The 14,828-nt window shown below is 44.6% G+C and overlaps 1 protein-coding gene across 1 annotated transcript in view; it reads left to right on the top strand.

Moving 5' to 3' along the window:
- Positions 1-2,579: 2,579 nt before the first annotated feature.
- LOC140739247 (uncharacterized) overlaps positions 2,580-14,828 on the top strand; it is a 45,548-nt gene continuing 33,299 nt past the window's right edge. The window contains exons 1-3 of the mRNA XM_073067375.1: positions 2,580-2,663; positions 7,441-7,540; positions 7,894-8,235. Of these exons, the coding sequence (XP_072923476.1) occupies positions 7,453-7,540; positions 7,894-8,235 (430 nt within the window). The 5' untranslated portion in view covers positions 2,580-2,663; positions 7,441-7,452. The remainder of the gene's footprint in view (positions 2,664-7,440; positions 7,541-7,893; positions 8,236-14,828) is intronic.

Raw genomic sequence — 14,828 nt, forward strand, 5'->3', positions numbered from 1 at the left:
TAAATCAACGGAGGATACTTAACAGTTGTGACAGGGCCTGAATATTATCATCTCTTGTAAAGTTAAATCAAGCGACATAGGTGACAACTAGCGGGCTGAAATGTTCACTGAGATCTTTACCCTCTCACTTTGGAAGTTTTAGGTGTCCACCTGCTTCAAGCAGGCTTAAGGTACATGGGTGCCCAAGAAGAACATGGTAAGCTACCTCAATGACTATCATCTAATAGCACTTACATTCATAATGATGAAGTGTTTTGAGAGGTTTGTGATGAAACATATCAACTCCTACTTGAGAAGCAACTTAGATCTGTTCCAATTTGCCACCTGAAGCAACACAGCAGATGCCATCTCATTGGCTTTTCACTCAACCCTGGAACATCTGGACAGTAATGACGTGTACATCACAGTGCTCTTTATTGAATACAGATCAGCATTCAAAACCATCATCCCTGAAAATCTAATCAATGAGTTCCTGGTCCTTGGCCTCAACACCTTCTTGTGCAATTGGTTCCTTAATTTCCTCACATAAGACACCAGTTAGTTCAGGCTGGCAACAAACTCTCCTCCATGATCTCCATCAACAGAGGAGCACCACAAGGCTGTGTGATTAACCCCCTACTCAACTCACCTTACACTTAGGACTGTGAGAATGAGCACAGCTTCAAGGCCATATTCAAGTTTGTTGATGACACCATTGTCGTAGACCAAATCAAAGGTGATGATGAATCAGCATATAGCAGGGAGATTGAAAATTTGTCTGAGTGTTCCCATAGCAACAACCTCTAGTCAATGTCAGCAAGACCAAGGAGCTGATTATTAGCTTCAGGAGGAGAAAACCAGAAGCCCATTAGCTAATCCTTATCAGAGGTGAAGAAGGTCAGCAACTTTAAATTTCTCAGTGCTTTTATTTCAGCGGACCCGTCCTAGGCCCAACATGTAAGTGCAATTAAGAAGAAAGCATGATAGTGCTTCTACTTACCGTGGATTTTGCAAAGATTCAGCGTGACATTAAAACTTTGACACACTTCTATAAATGTGTGGTGGAGAGTATATTGGCAGGCTGTATTACAGCCTGGAATGAAAATCCTCCAAAAAGTAATGGATCCAGCCCAGTCCATCATGGGTAAAGTCCTCCCCACATTGATCACACCTACATAAAGTGTTGCTCCTGGAAAGCGACATCCATCATCAGGGACTCCCACCTCTCAGGTCTTGCTCTCCTCTCACTGTTGCCAAGAAGAAGAAGGTGCAGGAGCATCAGGACTCACACCACCAGGTTCAGGAGCCATCATTACCCCTCAAACATCAGCCTCTTTAACAAAAGAGGATGAAAATTCAACTTCATTTTCCCCATCATTGAAATATTCCCACAACCAATGGACTGCCTTTCAAGTAGTCTTCATCTCATGTTCTCGATAATTATTGCTTATTGATTTCTATTATTATTTATTTATTTTTGAATTTTGCACAGTTTGTCATCTTTTGCACACTGGTTGACCGCTCAAGTTAATGTGGTCTTTCATTGATTCTATTATGCTATTATGTATTCAGTGATGGATTTATTGTGTATGGCTGCAAGAAAATGAATCTCCAGGTTGTATATGCTGACATATATGTACTTTGATAATAAATTTACTTTGAACTTTGAACACTGTGTGGAAAACTTGCTCCTCAAGTCCCTTTTAATTCCCTTTCAAGTCCCTTTTAGGTCAAATATGATGGCAGAATATAGTATTAATGGTAAGACTCTTGGCAGTGTGGAGGATCAGAGGGATCTTGGGGTCTGAGTCCATAGGACGCTCAAAGTAGCTGCGCAGGTTGACTCTGTAGTTGAGAAGGCAATACAGGTCAAATGATGTATTGACCTTCATCAATTGTGGAATTGAATTTAGGAGCTGAGAGGCAATGTTACAGCTATATAGAACACTGGTCACACCCTACTTGAATTACTGTGTTCAGTTCTGGTCATCTCACTAGAAGAAACCATAGAAAGAGTGTAGAGGAGATTTACAAGGATGTTGCCTGGATTGGAGAGCATGCCTTATGAACTCGGCCTTTTCTCCTTGGAGCGACGGAGGATGAGAGTTGACCTGATGAAGGTGTATAAGATGATGAGAGGCATTGATTGTGTGGATAGTTTGAGGCTTTTTCCCAGGGCTGAAATGGCTGCCACAAGAGGGCACAGGTTTAAGGTGCTTGGGAGCAGGTACAGAGGTTAAGTTTTTTCACGCAGAGAGTGGTGAGCACGTGGAATGGGCTCCCAGCAAAGGTGGTTGAGGCGGATACAATAGGGTCTTTTAAGAGACTTTTGGATAGGTACATAGAGCTTAGAAAAATAGAGGTGGGGACAATTTCTAAGGTGGGGACATGTTCAGCACAACTTTCTGTGCCGAAGGGCCTGTATTGTGCTGTATGTTTCTGTGTTCAGTAACTTCCCATTTTTGGATTGTCCAACTTAGCTATGTCATTCTGAGTTTTCATTGGCTGAAGCATATTGAACACCAGTGATGTTCGAACCCGGAGCTGAAGAGGAGGAGGAAGCTGCCCTGCCCTGTGGTTTTATGAGAAATGCTGTCACATACAGCATAGAGTCTGTGTGTGTCACTGCGCCCAGAGTTTCTATTCTCAGCAACTGGATTCTGCTACCACCATCTTCCTCAAAGGTAGGCGACCTTACCGCAATCTCACTTCAAGGAAAGGAGAGGTTTAAATGGGGTCAAACAATGAACTCAATTTTAATTAGCTTGTAGTGTTTGATACTTCTCTCCTTCAATCAGTTCTATTGTTGCAGTCTGTCTCATTGTCCATTAAACAAGTGCATTAAAACATTATTTACTTGTTCTTTTCCTTAGTTTTCTCTCAATTGCAATGATGGAGGGTTCTCATAGATCAATTAACAGCATCCCGCATTATCGAGATTTTAAACTTTCCTTCTTGTTGTCTGGACAATACAACACCTTCAATGTCAAAATGGATTTAATGTTTCCTGTTTCCCTGCCAACACTCTGGGTGTGTTTGAGGTTTTCATTCTCACTCACAGTTCTGCTGCCTGTTCAGTTCATGACCTGAGTAGTGAGGTCAAACTCAGTTGAAACCATGTTGCTGAGAAGGGTGTATTTGAATATGACAGACAAATTAAACAGGCAGCTCCTTAATGTGAAATGAATGGCGCAACAAAGGATGAGAAGTGTCCTGATAGAAGTGTGTAAGATGATGAGAGGCATTGATTGTGTGGATAGCCAAAGGCTTTTTCCCAGGGCTGAAATGGTGAGCATGAAAGCACATAGTTTTAAGGTGATTCGACGTAGGTACAGGGGGATTTCAGAGGCAAGTTTTTCACACAGAGAGTGCTGGGTGCGTGGAATATGTTACCAGCGACAGTGAAGGAGGTGGATATAATAGGGTCTTTTAAGAGACTCTTAGATAGGTACATGGAGCTTAGAAAAATAGAGGGCTATGTAGTAGGGAAATTCTAGGCATTTTCTAGAGTAGGTTACATGGTCGGCACAACTTTGTAGGCTGATGGGCCTGTAATGTGTTGTATGAAAACACAGATCCGCAGCCGTAACTCCAGAATTTCTTCAGTCAGAGATTTTGTGAGTGTGGAACAAACTGCTAGCAGAAATGGTAGTGGACAACATGGAAGACCATCAACGCTTGCAGTGGGATAGAAACCAACTGAAAAAATAGACCAACAGATGGCAGATGGGATTTAATGCGGACAAGTGTGAGGTGTTGCACTTTGGGAGGACAAATGTGCAGAATGTTCTCAGCGATACATTTGTAAAAGTTTTTGAGTGTTTTGGTTGCCAAAACAAATCTTCTCAAATTCCTAATGAAATATAGCTGCTGTCTTGCCTATTTTAATGGCTCGTTAGAGCTGCATCAATATTTTGCGCCCAGGTTGGGTCCTCAGCGATATTGACACCCAGGAATTTGAAATTGCTCACGCTCTCCACTTTGGATCCCTCTATGAAAGTTCATTTGTGTTCCCTCATCTTACCCTCCCAGAAGTCCACAATCAGCTCTTCGATCTTACTGATGTTTTCTGCAAGGTTGTTGCTGTGACACCACTCAACTAACGGTATATCTCACTATCGTACCCTCCCGGAAGTCCACAATCAGCTCTTCGATCTTACTGATGTTTTCTGCAAGGTTGTTGCTGTGACACCACTCAACTAATGGTATATCTCACTATCGTACGCCCTTTCGCCACCATCTGAAATTCTGCCAACAATGGTTGTATCATCAGCAAATTTCTTAGTTCTGTTTGAGCTAAGCTGAGCCACATATCATGGGTGTAGAGAAAGTAGAGCAGTGGGCTAAGCACATATTCTTGTGGAACACCACGGTTAATTGTCAAAGAGGTGGAGATGTTATTTCCAAACTGTACAGATTGTGCTCTTCCAGTTTGGAAGCCAAGGATCCAGTTGCAGAGGTCTAGGTCTGTAGCTTTTTGATCAGCACTATAGGAATGACGGTGTTAAATGCTGAGCCCTAGTCAATAAACAAGTATCAATAAGTTAGAAAAAATGTAGAGAAAATTTGCCGGGACTTGTGGGCATAAGATATAAGGAAAGATTGAATAGGTTAGGACTTTATTTTCTGGGGTGGAGGAGAATGAGGAATGATTTAATAGAGTTAGACTAATTATGAGGGGTATAGGTTGGGCAAATGCAAGCAGACTTTTTCCAGTGACGTTTAGTGAGATTAGAACTAGAGGTGAAGAATGAAAAATGATTTATTTGCGGGAAAACTAACAGAGAACTTCACTCAAAGTGTGGAATGAGGTGCCACCAGAAGTGGTGGATGTGGGTTTAATTGCATCATTTAAGAGAGATTTGGATAAATACAGGGATGAGAGGGAGATGGAGGGTTATGGTCCAGGTGCAGGTCGCTGGGACTAAGCAGAATAATTGTTTGTCATGGACTGGATGGAGTGCTGTTCCTGTTTCTGTGCTCTAGTGCTCTGTGACTCTATGACTCTAAGTGAGTTTAATTGCAACATTTTAGTGAAATCAGCCGAGTACATAAATGATAGAGGTAAATGGAGGACCCTGGAGGCTGCTTCTACTTGTCTTTGGTTCTCCTTGGCAAGTCTTTACCATTTCTAAATTTTTCTCATCAGTCTAGATTCAGGGTGTATTTTCTCCTCCTATTGAGAGGGCAGGAACCTGCAGGCATGGGTGGCCCCATTAGGACTTCAAATGGGGTTAATTTTGTGCTCCTGCTGACATAGTTCTGCAAGGTAGAGAAGACTACCGACAAGGCCTCATTTTAGTCCAGTGTCCTGATAAACGGGGAAGAATCTCTGACATGAGGGTCTTGACTACAATCCTTGTATCATTTTTGCAAGTCAAGAAAGTTTCTATCCATTTAGAAAACATGTGTAAATGTTTAGACCCTCCACTAGTTGGCCTGTGCACAAATTGATCTGTAGTCTAGAAAAGGTGGTCTCCGCAGGGAGTAAGTGGTCAAACTTAACTGGCGTTTTCCCTCTGTTTGTCTGATATATCTCACAGCTCTGTACAACATGTCAGGCAATGATAGTTACTCCATTGTTGTAATATTTTGTGTATAATGCCCCTTTTTCTAACATATCCTTTCCCATGATACAGGCAGACAGGGGTATGTAGGAGACTCTGGGGATAAGCAGGTCGCCCATCCAAGTGGCACCAAATGCCCCGGGGATCAGGGGCACATTCGGCTTTGGCCCACCTCTCTCTCTCTCTGGGGCCTGCCGTGGAGTGGTGGCCAATTCCTGGAGTGAAATGGTGGTGGATGGAGAGACTCGAGCCAGAGCCTTCAGGGAAACTTCTCCGGTGGCCATGCGTTGGGCATTTCCATCCGCAGCTCTAGTGCCAAGGGCAACAGGGTCTGTCAAATTGCTATGAACTTCATATTTGAATATTGCTGATCTTCATGCCATCTGTACTGCCTGTAAAAGATCTGTGATTAGGTGGGCATGTTTAATGGGTTTACCCAAAGACGTAATGAAGCCCCATCGCTTCCACAGAGTACCAAAGTCATGGACCACACCAAAAACATAGCAGGAGTCAGTGTAGATGTTAGCGATCCTACAGATTTAGGTTAGGGCAAACAATTCGTCTGCCTTTCCTGGAGTTCAAGTCAAGTCAAGTCACTTTTTATTGTTGTGCTGACCATTTGGAGAAGGAAGTCTGAGAATTGGAAGGGAGTGCTGCGGGAGCCATTTTGATTTTTTCTTCTCATCGGGGTTAAGGGAGGTGGGACTGCGCAGGTGTGTGACGTCGGGCAGTGAAGCACGGAAGATTTAAAAGGAACACAGCCTTATACAACGAGCAGCATCGTTTGCGGGCAGCGGACTAAGCCGGGAGCAGAGTGAAGGCTTAAGGGCTTTGGCTCAATGGGCTTAAACAGAAACGGGCGAGGCGAGGTAGGTTCAGTTTTCAATTTTTTCCTGTTATTTGAGGAAAGCGGAAATTATGAGTGTGAGGGCAGCTTTTGTTCTCGGTGTCGGATGTGGGAGGTCTTGGAGTCTCCCAGCCTCCCAGACGTCCACATCTGTGCCAGGTGCGCCGAGCTGCAGCTCCTAAGGGACTGTGTTAGGGAACTGGAGCTGCAGCTCAATGCCCTTCGTCTGGTCAGGGAGAGTGAGGAGGTGATAGAGAGGAGTTACAGGCAAGTGGTCACACCAGGGCCACAGGAGGCAGACAAGTGGGTCACGGTTAGGAGAGGGAAGGTGAAGAGTCAGGTACTAGATAGTACCCCGTTGGCTGTACCCCTTGACAATAAGTACACCTGTTTGAGTACAGTTGGGGGGGACAGCCTACTTGGGGGAAGCAACAATGGCCGTGCCTCCGGCGCAGAGTCCGGCCCTGTAGCTCAGAAGGGTAGGGAAAGGAAGAGGAAGGCAGTAGTAATAGGGGACTCGATAGTTAGGGGGTCAGATAGGCAATTCTGTGGACGCAGTCAGGAGACCCGGATGGTACTGCCTCCAACTGGATTTTTTTTTGTTTTTCACATCATTCCTTCTAAATTATAGAGGCTGCAATGCACAAAAACACCAGGATATCAGCAGTTTATCAGATAGTCAATTTGCCAGATCTGGCACCAACAATTATTTCACCGTCAAAGTCACTTAGTTCCTGCTTCTCAATCCAAAGCTGCGCTTCTTCCCCATTCTGGCATTTGATCTGAACATCTTTACCAGGTCTGCATGCATTGAGCTGCTGCCACATGACTGGCTGATTAGATATTTCCATTAATGAGCTGGTGTACAGGTGTACCTAAGTAGACACTGGGTGCATAAACAACGCATTTAAATTCAGGAATAATTTGCTAAGCTGCGCAACTCACATGAAGATTTCTACAGTGAAACTCAGTGGGCTGACTTGTTCTGTCTGTGGGTTTGGGTGGGTTCCTGCTGCTCCGTCTAAAGCTGCATTTCATTTCTTACAGGAAACCCACAAAATGTGGCTGAGGTTTCACTGCAGAAGTTTCCCAGCGGCTTTGATGATTAATATCTTTGTTTTACTTCTTCATCCTGTTTCCACTCAAAGTAAGTGATTTTTCTTTGCCGATCTCAATCACATTGTTTTATTATTATCAATGTAAACTCGCTCCCCCGTGTCAAATTCACATTCCTCTCTGAGTGCCTGAACGTGCTGCTGTCTCACAATCCATCTCATTATTAACGTAGCTCCATTTCTGAGCTCCTCCCACCAGGACTCTTCTCTTCTGCACCAACATAGCTCCTACCACAGTTAGAAATGACATCCAGTGGACATGTTGCAGGGGGAAACTCTTCACCTTTATCCTGCCCAAACTGTCTGCCGCCTTTAATATGGTTGTTGACAATATCTCCAAATGTGTCTTAAATATTCATTCCCTTGTTGTTTCTCTTTCCAACAGAAAACAGAAATCCGAATTATTTCTTGGATCAGAGAGACAATATTCTGTTGAAAGGACCAGACAATCCTGGGAATGGCACTGTTGTCTGGGAATGGAAACCACATTCTGGGCAGCACACCCACCAGCTGGGGAATTTCACCAGAGACAATTCAGGAAAGTGGACTGAACATTGGAATAACGACAGGATAAGCAGTGACTTGTACCAGAAACTGAGACTGGGTTCTGGTAATGTTAATCTGATAATTCAAAGAACCAACGTTAAATTTGCAGGATTGTTCACTTTAACCCAAATACAGCCGACAAAGCAAATCCTGAAACAATATGAATTATTTGGAATCAAAGGTGAGTGGGTCAGACAAGGATCTCTGTTAGTCTGAAAATATTTTCCAGTAAAATGATGAAGGATTGTGAAAATTGAGAGATTTCATTCATCCAGTGAAGAGTGAATCTCCCATTAAAAAACAGGGGGAAGATCCTTGACTCAAGCAAATAGTGTTTGATTATTTTACCAGAAAAAGCAAGGAAAGGAAGCAACAAACACAAATTGCTGGAGAAACTTATCAAGTCAGGCAGCATCTAGAAAAAGAAATGAACTGTTTATGTTTCAGACCAGGATCCTTCACAAGAACTGGAAAGGGAAAGGGCAGATGCCAGAATAAAAGAGATGGGTAGAGGGAGGAACAACAGCTGGTGGATGTTAAGTGACTCCATGTGAAGGAGGACAATAGGTATGTGAGGGAGGGAGGGAATGATGTGAGAAGCTGGACTGTGATAGGTGGAAGGTGCAAAGGGCTGAAGCAGATGGAAGCTGAGAGGAGAGGACTATGGAGCATGGAATAAGAGGGAGGATATGAGAAATGAGGGAAAAAAGTGTGTGAAATGTGCATTTTGGAGATGCTGTTGAGGGTAAAGTAACTGGGAAGGGCCCTGTTGTCTGGGAATGGAAACCAACTCATGGCAGGACCTCTGGAAACTGGGGCCTTTCCAAGGAACAGACAGGGCCTGGTGGAACAGGGTGTCACAATGGAGAATCAGACCCTTCTACCAGCAGATGGATCTGGATTTTGGCACCATTAATCTGAAAATTAGAAAACACCCATTTGAACTTGCAGGATTGTCCACTTTGATTCAAACACAGCCGAGGAAACAAATTCAGAAATAATACGAAAACCTTGAGAGTAAAAGTGAGTGGGCCAGACAAGGATCAATAACATGTCTCTATGCAAATAATTCGAGTAAATCTCCCATAAAAACAACTAAGAGAAAAAACATTTGTTCTAACATAAAATGGTTTGTCAACTTTCTGCAAGAACAGGAAGCCAAGGAATCTACCCCACTGTGAGTATCATGGTCTGTTTGCTGGACATAATATAGACTGAACTGTGTTATGAAACTGTTAGGAGACACACCCAACCATGCCAGCTTCTGGGTTTAGACTCTTTAACTCCATGGAGTATGGAGATCTGGTCTGGCTCCTTTAAGTGTTCAAGAACATCCCGCTAGTAAGCAATCATGTTTTGGGTGCCAAGAATTGAGCATTTAAATAGCACCTGAACGAAGCCTCAATAATCATAAGCCCTACAAGTGATATCATCTGGCATTTGTTTTGTGCTCAGCTCTCGATCTAGTTTGATACTGTGCCTTGATCCTTGCTTTGGATACTCCAGTATTTGATTCCAAATCATCCCAGTCAAGAACTGTTGTCAACTTTCATGAAAAGGAAGTCAGAATCTCTAGGGAGAGATGCCGGTCAATTGCACTGCAGAACCAGTACATCTTCCAACCCTGGGAGATTCGACGGTGACCCAGATTCTTGCCTTCGCTTCCTCATCCAATGCTCTTTCATGTTTGAAGTCCAGCCATCCCAGTTCCCTTTGGAGTGCCAAGAGGTGGCTTTCATTATGTCTCTTCTGATTGGAAGAATCCTGTCTTGGGCCACCATGCATTGGGAACACAGGTCAAAAATTTGCTTGGGTTCAGAAGAATTCATGGCCACCATGAGGAAGTTGTCGTATCACTCTGTCAGAGACAGCTGAGCCTTTGACCACCTGATGAAGATTCAACATGGTGGATGGTCAGGTAAATTGCACAATTGAATTTCAGATTTTGGCCCAGGAGAGTGGTTCGAATAGAGAGGCTTTGAATATGCTATACTGCCACAGACTACAAGGTAAACTGAAGGATGACCTTGTTTTGGGATAGTGAATGGAGTGCTTAAAGGATTTGGTCAACCAGTCCTTTCATCTCGATAATCGCCTGGTAGAACAACAGTGGGACTACTTCAGGAGGTCGAAGAGTGCCAGTCCAAGCCTGGTCCTAATGCATCACTGTTCCACTACCCAACCTTGGACTATGACCAGCCCACCTCCTGCTCAAGGTCCTGTTGAGCCCATGCAGGTCAGCTGCACTAGACTCTCTGCTGATGAGAGGTCCCGGCTTCGGAGTCAAGGTAGCTGCTTTTACCACGGGGAAGAAGGTCACTTGCAGGCTGAGTGTCCCAGGCTGCAGGAGAACTGTTAAGACCATACATTGTTGGGAGGACTGTGACAATGGCAGCACTGTGTCCAATCCCATGGATTCTGGTTCCATGCAGAAGGTGGCGTTCACCTGGGTTAAGAGCTCGAAGGCTTTTATAGACTCTAGGGCAGCGGGTAATTTTCTGGACTTAAAACCACCTGTTGGCATGGCATACTGCTGCAAGAGTTGAGCCACTCCATGCCCACAATTGCCTTGGATTGCCGCCTGCTAGATTTCAGGCTAATCCAGCAGCAGATTGTGGTCTTGCAGATGAGGATAGGGGATCATGTAGAATACAATAGTTTTTACATTATTGACCCTTCAATCACATCCCTGATCTCGGATACCCTTGGTTATCCCAGCAGAACACATCCACGGTCTGGAGGGGGAGAGAATATTTACTTAATCCAGTAAATGTAAGAGTGCTTGTTTGCGGTGTAGTGTTCCGACCCCCAGATGGTTTGAAATCAGCAAACAACAAGGCAGCAGCCTTCAGTTCATGGTAACCTGAGGCCTTCTGGAGATCTAGACCTGTCCTGCCCTGTCTAGTCAGGGACACACAAGAACTAGAGAGAGGGAATCTCCTGTTCAGTGGAAGACCAAGGAGATGCCCAGGCAGTATGAAAAACTTGTAGCTATATCAGCCACCAGGTCTTGGGGAAAGGAAAGACTTCTCTACGCAGATCCTTGAAGCTTATTCCCAGCCTTGCTGTCATCCCCTGAGGATATAGACGGGGATTTGGACTCTGATTTGGCCACTGTTTCAATGAATGAGTTTTGTGAACCAAAGTTAGGAACTCTGAGGTCTGTACCTCTTAAGAAGCCTCAGGAGTCATTCTCGAAGGCAGGTCCGGAGGATATTGCAACACCCAAGCTGGTTGAAATCCCTTCCATCTATCAGGACTTTGAGGGTGTCCTCAGCAAGGAAAAGGCCTCAAATCTTCTACTGCACCAACCATATGACTATGCTATGGACCGACTGCATGGTACTTATCCTCCACAGGGTGGACTGTATGTTGTCTTAGTCCCAGAGAGACGTACAATGGAAGAGTATATAAAGGAATCTCTTTCTATGGGCTTCATTTGGCCCTCCAGCTGACCAGCTGGCGCAGGCTTCTTCTTCTTACAAAAAAAAAGATGGGGGTCTGTGGCCATGCATTGATTAAAGGGAGTTAAATTGCATAATGGCCAAGAATCATTACTCCTTCCCCTCATGAATTCGGCTTTCAAGATGCTCCAAGGGGCAAGAGTATTCATGAAGCTAGACCTGCAGAGTGCAGACAATCTGGTTCCCATTAAGGAGGGTGAATGAATGGAAAACCACATTCAATGCACTAATGTGGACCATAAGTACCTGGTTATGCCCTTGAGCCTCCTACAGTCCTTCAGGCATATATCAATGACATACTCCAGGATACTCTCCATCAGAATTCCTTCATCCTCTTGGATGAACATAGAGCATGGAACACAGAGATCTACTACACATTACAGGTCTTTTGGCCCACAATGTTGTGCTGACCCTGTAACCTACTCTAGAAACTGCCTAGGTTTCCCTAGCACATAGCCCTCTATTTTCCTAAGCTCTATGTCCCTATCTCAGAGGCATCTTAAAAGACCCTATTGTATTCATTTCCACCACCACTGCCGGCAATGCATTCCATGCGCCCACCACTCTCTGTGTGATAAACTTACCCCTGACATTCCCGTTGGTACTTATCAGCACCCCAAAACTTTATCTCCTCATGGTAGCCACTTCAGCCCTGGGAAAAAGCCTCTGGCTATCCACATGATCAATGCTCGTCATCATCTTATACACCTCTATCAGGTCACCTCTCATCCTCCGTCGCTCCAAGAAATAAAGGCCAAGTTCACTCAACCTGTTCTCATAAGGTATGTCCTCAGATCCAGGGAACATCCTTGTAAATCTCCTCTGCACTCTATAGTATCCACTATAGATGATATCCTAAGCTTCTCAAAGTCCATGGAGGGGCACGTTGCTCATGTCATAGATATCTTAAAGAAGCTTTCAGACCATGGAATTTATGTTAAGCTGGAGAAGTCCGAGCTTCAGGACATTTCATTTTTTGATTTCATCATCTCCAATGGTAATCTGAAGATGGACCCTTGCAAGACCCAGACAGTCAGAGGCCGGCCACAATCATCTAGTATCGAACAAGTCCAATGTTTACTGCTGTTTGGAAACTTTTACCGGAAGTTCATCAGGAACTTCAGCTCAGTGGCAGTTCCGCTGATGGGGCAAAGAAATCTGTGGGCCCTTTTGTCTGGACTACAGCTGTTCACATCAGCTCCCATCATAGTTTCTCCAAAACCGCACCTTCTTTTATCCTTTAGGTGGATGCCTCAGACATCGGAGTGAGTGCAGTATTGTCTCAATGGTCTCCTTCAGATGGTAAACTGCACCCATGTGCATTCTTCTCCAGGCTGCTATCCCCAACAGAGAGAACCTATGATGTTGGAAATCAGGAGCTTCATACGTTTAAGTTAGCTTTGGAGGAGTGGCATCACTGACTACAGGTCATTTAGACAGATCACAAGAACCTGGCTTATATTCAGGAAGCCAAGAGACTGAATTCCAGGCTGGTGGGGAGATCATTGTACTTGAACAACTTTAATTTCATCTGTCCTATCAACTGTGGTCAAAAAAACAGAAGCCAGATGCCTTGTCTTGTCAGTTTGATGAATCTGAACAAGAAGAGCAGCCAACCACTATTTCTCCCCAAGCCAATGTGGTAGCGCCAATCCATTGGAGAATCGAAGCTCTTGGTCATGAGGTCCAAGCACAAGGGGAGCTTCCTAAGAACAGTCCTCCAGTTCAGCTGTCCAACCCAAGCTCCATCAAGTCCCAGGTACTTCAAAGGGGACATTCATCAAGAATGACCAATCACCCAGGGATTGCCAGGACCCTGAAGAGGAGGCATTGATGTTCTAGAATGGTGAAAGAGGTTGAGCAGTATGTGCAGATATGCTAGGCATGTGCACGGAATAAGGAGCCCCATTCCCAACCTCAAGGGCTCTTCCTCCCCTATCTGTTCCAGAAAGACCACAGGCTTTGTCATGGGTCTTCCACCATCCAAGAGCAAGACTGTCATCATGGTAATTGTCAATTGGTTTTCAAATGCCTGCAAATTCATTGTCTTGGATAACTTATTATTTGCAGTGGAGATGGACAAAATTGTCCTGGACCAGGTCTTCAGGATCAATGGATTCCTGGTGGACATTGTCTGAGATCATGGTCCACAATTCACATCCCATTTCTGTAAGCTGATTGGGGCAGCAGCAAGTCTTTCCTCCAACAGTCGGACGGAGCAGACCAACTAAGTTTTGGAATATACCCAAAGATGTCTGGCCTCAGAACGACCTGATGAATGGTGCGACCATTTGATGTGGGCAGAGGTCACACACAACACCTTATGGCATTCCACGCATGGGATGTTACCAACACAGTGCCAGTTTGGCTATCATTTGCCACTGTTTCCGGAACAGGAGGCTGAGGTTGGTGTCCCTGCAGCTGAAATTCTCATCCAAAGCTGCAAGCAGAAATAGTTTTGAGCAAGAGAGATTTTCCTGGCTTCTACCCGGAAGGCAGAAACCAAGGTGAACTGAAGGCGAAGACTTTGCAGCCTGGGTAATAGGGCTGGCTGTCCACTCATGGTTTGCCTCTCCAGTTGGAGTATAGTAATTTGGCGCCCAGGTTCTTTAGACACTTCGAAGTCAATAAAGAAAGTAAACCCGATGGCTTACGCCTTTCAGCTCCTCAAGACCCTAAAGATCAATCCCATCTTCCACACATTGAGATTAAAACTATTTGCACCAGTCACTTAGCCCCACCACCATCAGCTCTGCCACCATCCAGTTTTACAGTTGAGGACTGGGTTTTCATGGTAAGAATTCATGAACTGTTCAGGATATTCAGCAATATCTCATGGACTGGGAAGGATTCAGACCTGAGGAAAGGTGCTGGGTGCCTGAAAGAGATACCTTGTATCTGGCTTGTCAAGGACTCTTGTCATAGAAACATAAATCTCAGCAGGGTCGTTCTGTGGTGAGACTGAACACTGAAACTGCTAATCAGTGTTACCCAGTGGACCGTGTCAATGGCTCACTTGGTCAAGGTCAATGAGGAAGTACATTGTCTGTGGAATTTGGTCCCTGCCAGAGAGTTCATTTCATGAGAGCAGCTGAGGGAGAAATACCAAAGACAAAAGGATAAATTCATCAATTCAGTTGCATTGAAAACCCATTGGCGTTCATGAATCAAAATCGCCAGGCTGAGACCAGGAGATTCACCAGCAGACACACTTCAAGTAAGCACACTTCACTGCGAGAAATGCGAACAAGTTAAGGACTTCCACCCCTGCATTTCCCAAGTTGAAATTCTGGGACTTGCTGACATTTCC

The sequence above is a fragment of the Hemitrygon akajei genome, chromosome 15, assembly GCF_048418815.1.
Source record: "Hemitrygon akajei chromosome 15, sHemAka1.3, whole genome shotgun sequence".
In the NCBI taxonomy this organism is placed as follows: domain Eukaryota; kingdom Metazoa; phylum Chordata; class Chondrichthyes; order Myliobatiformes; family Dasyatidae; genus Hemitrygon; species Hemitrygon akajei.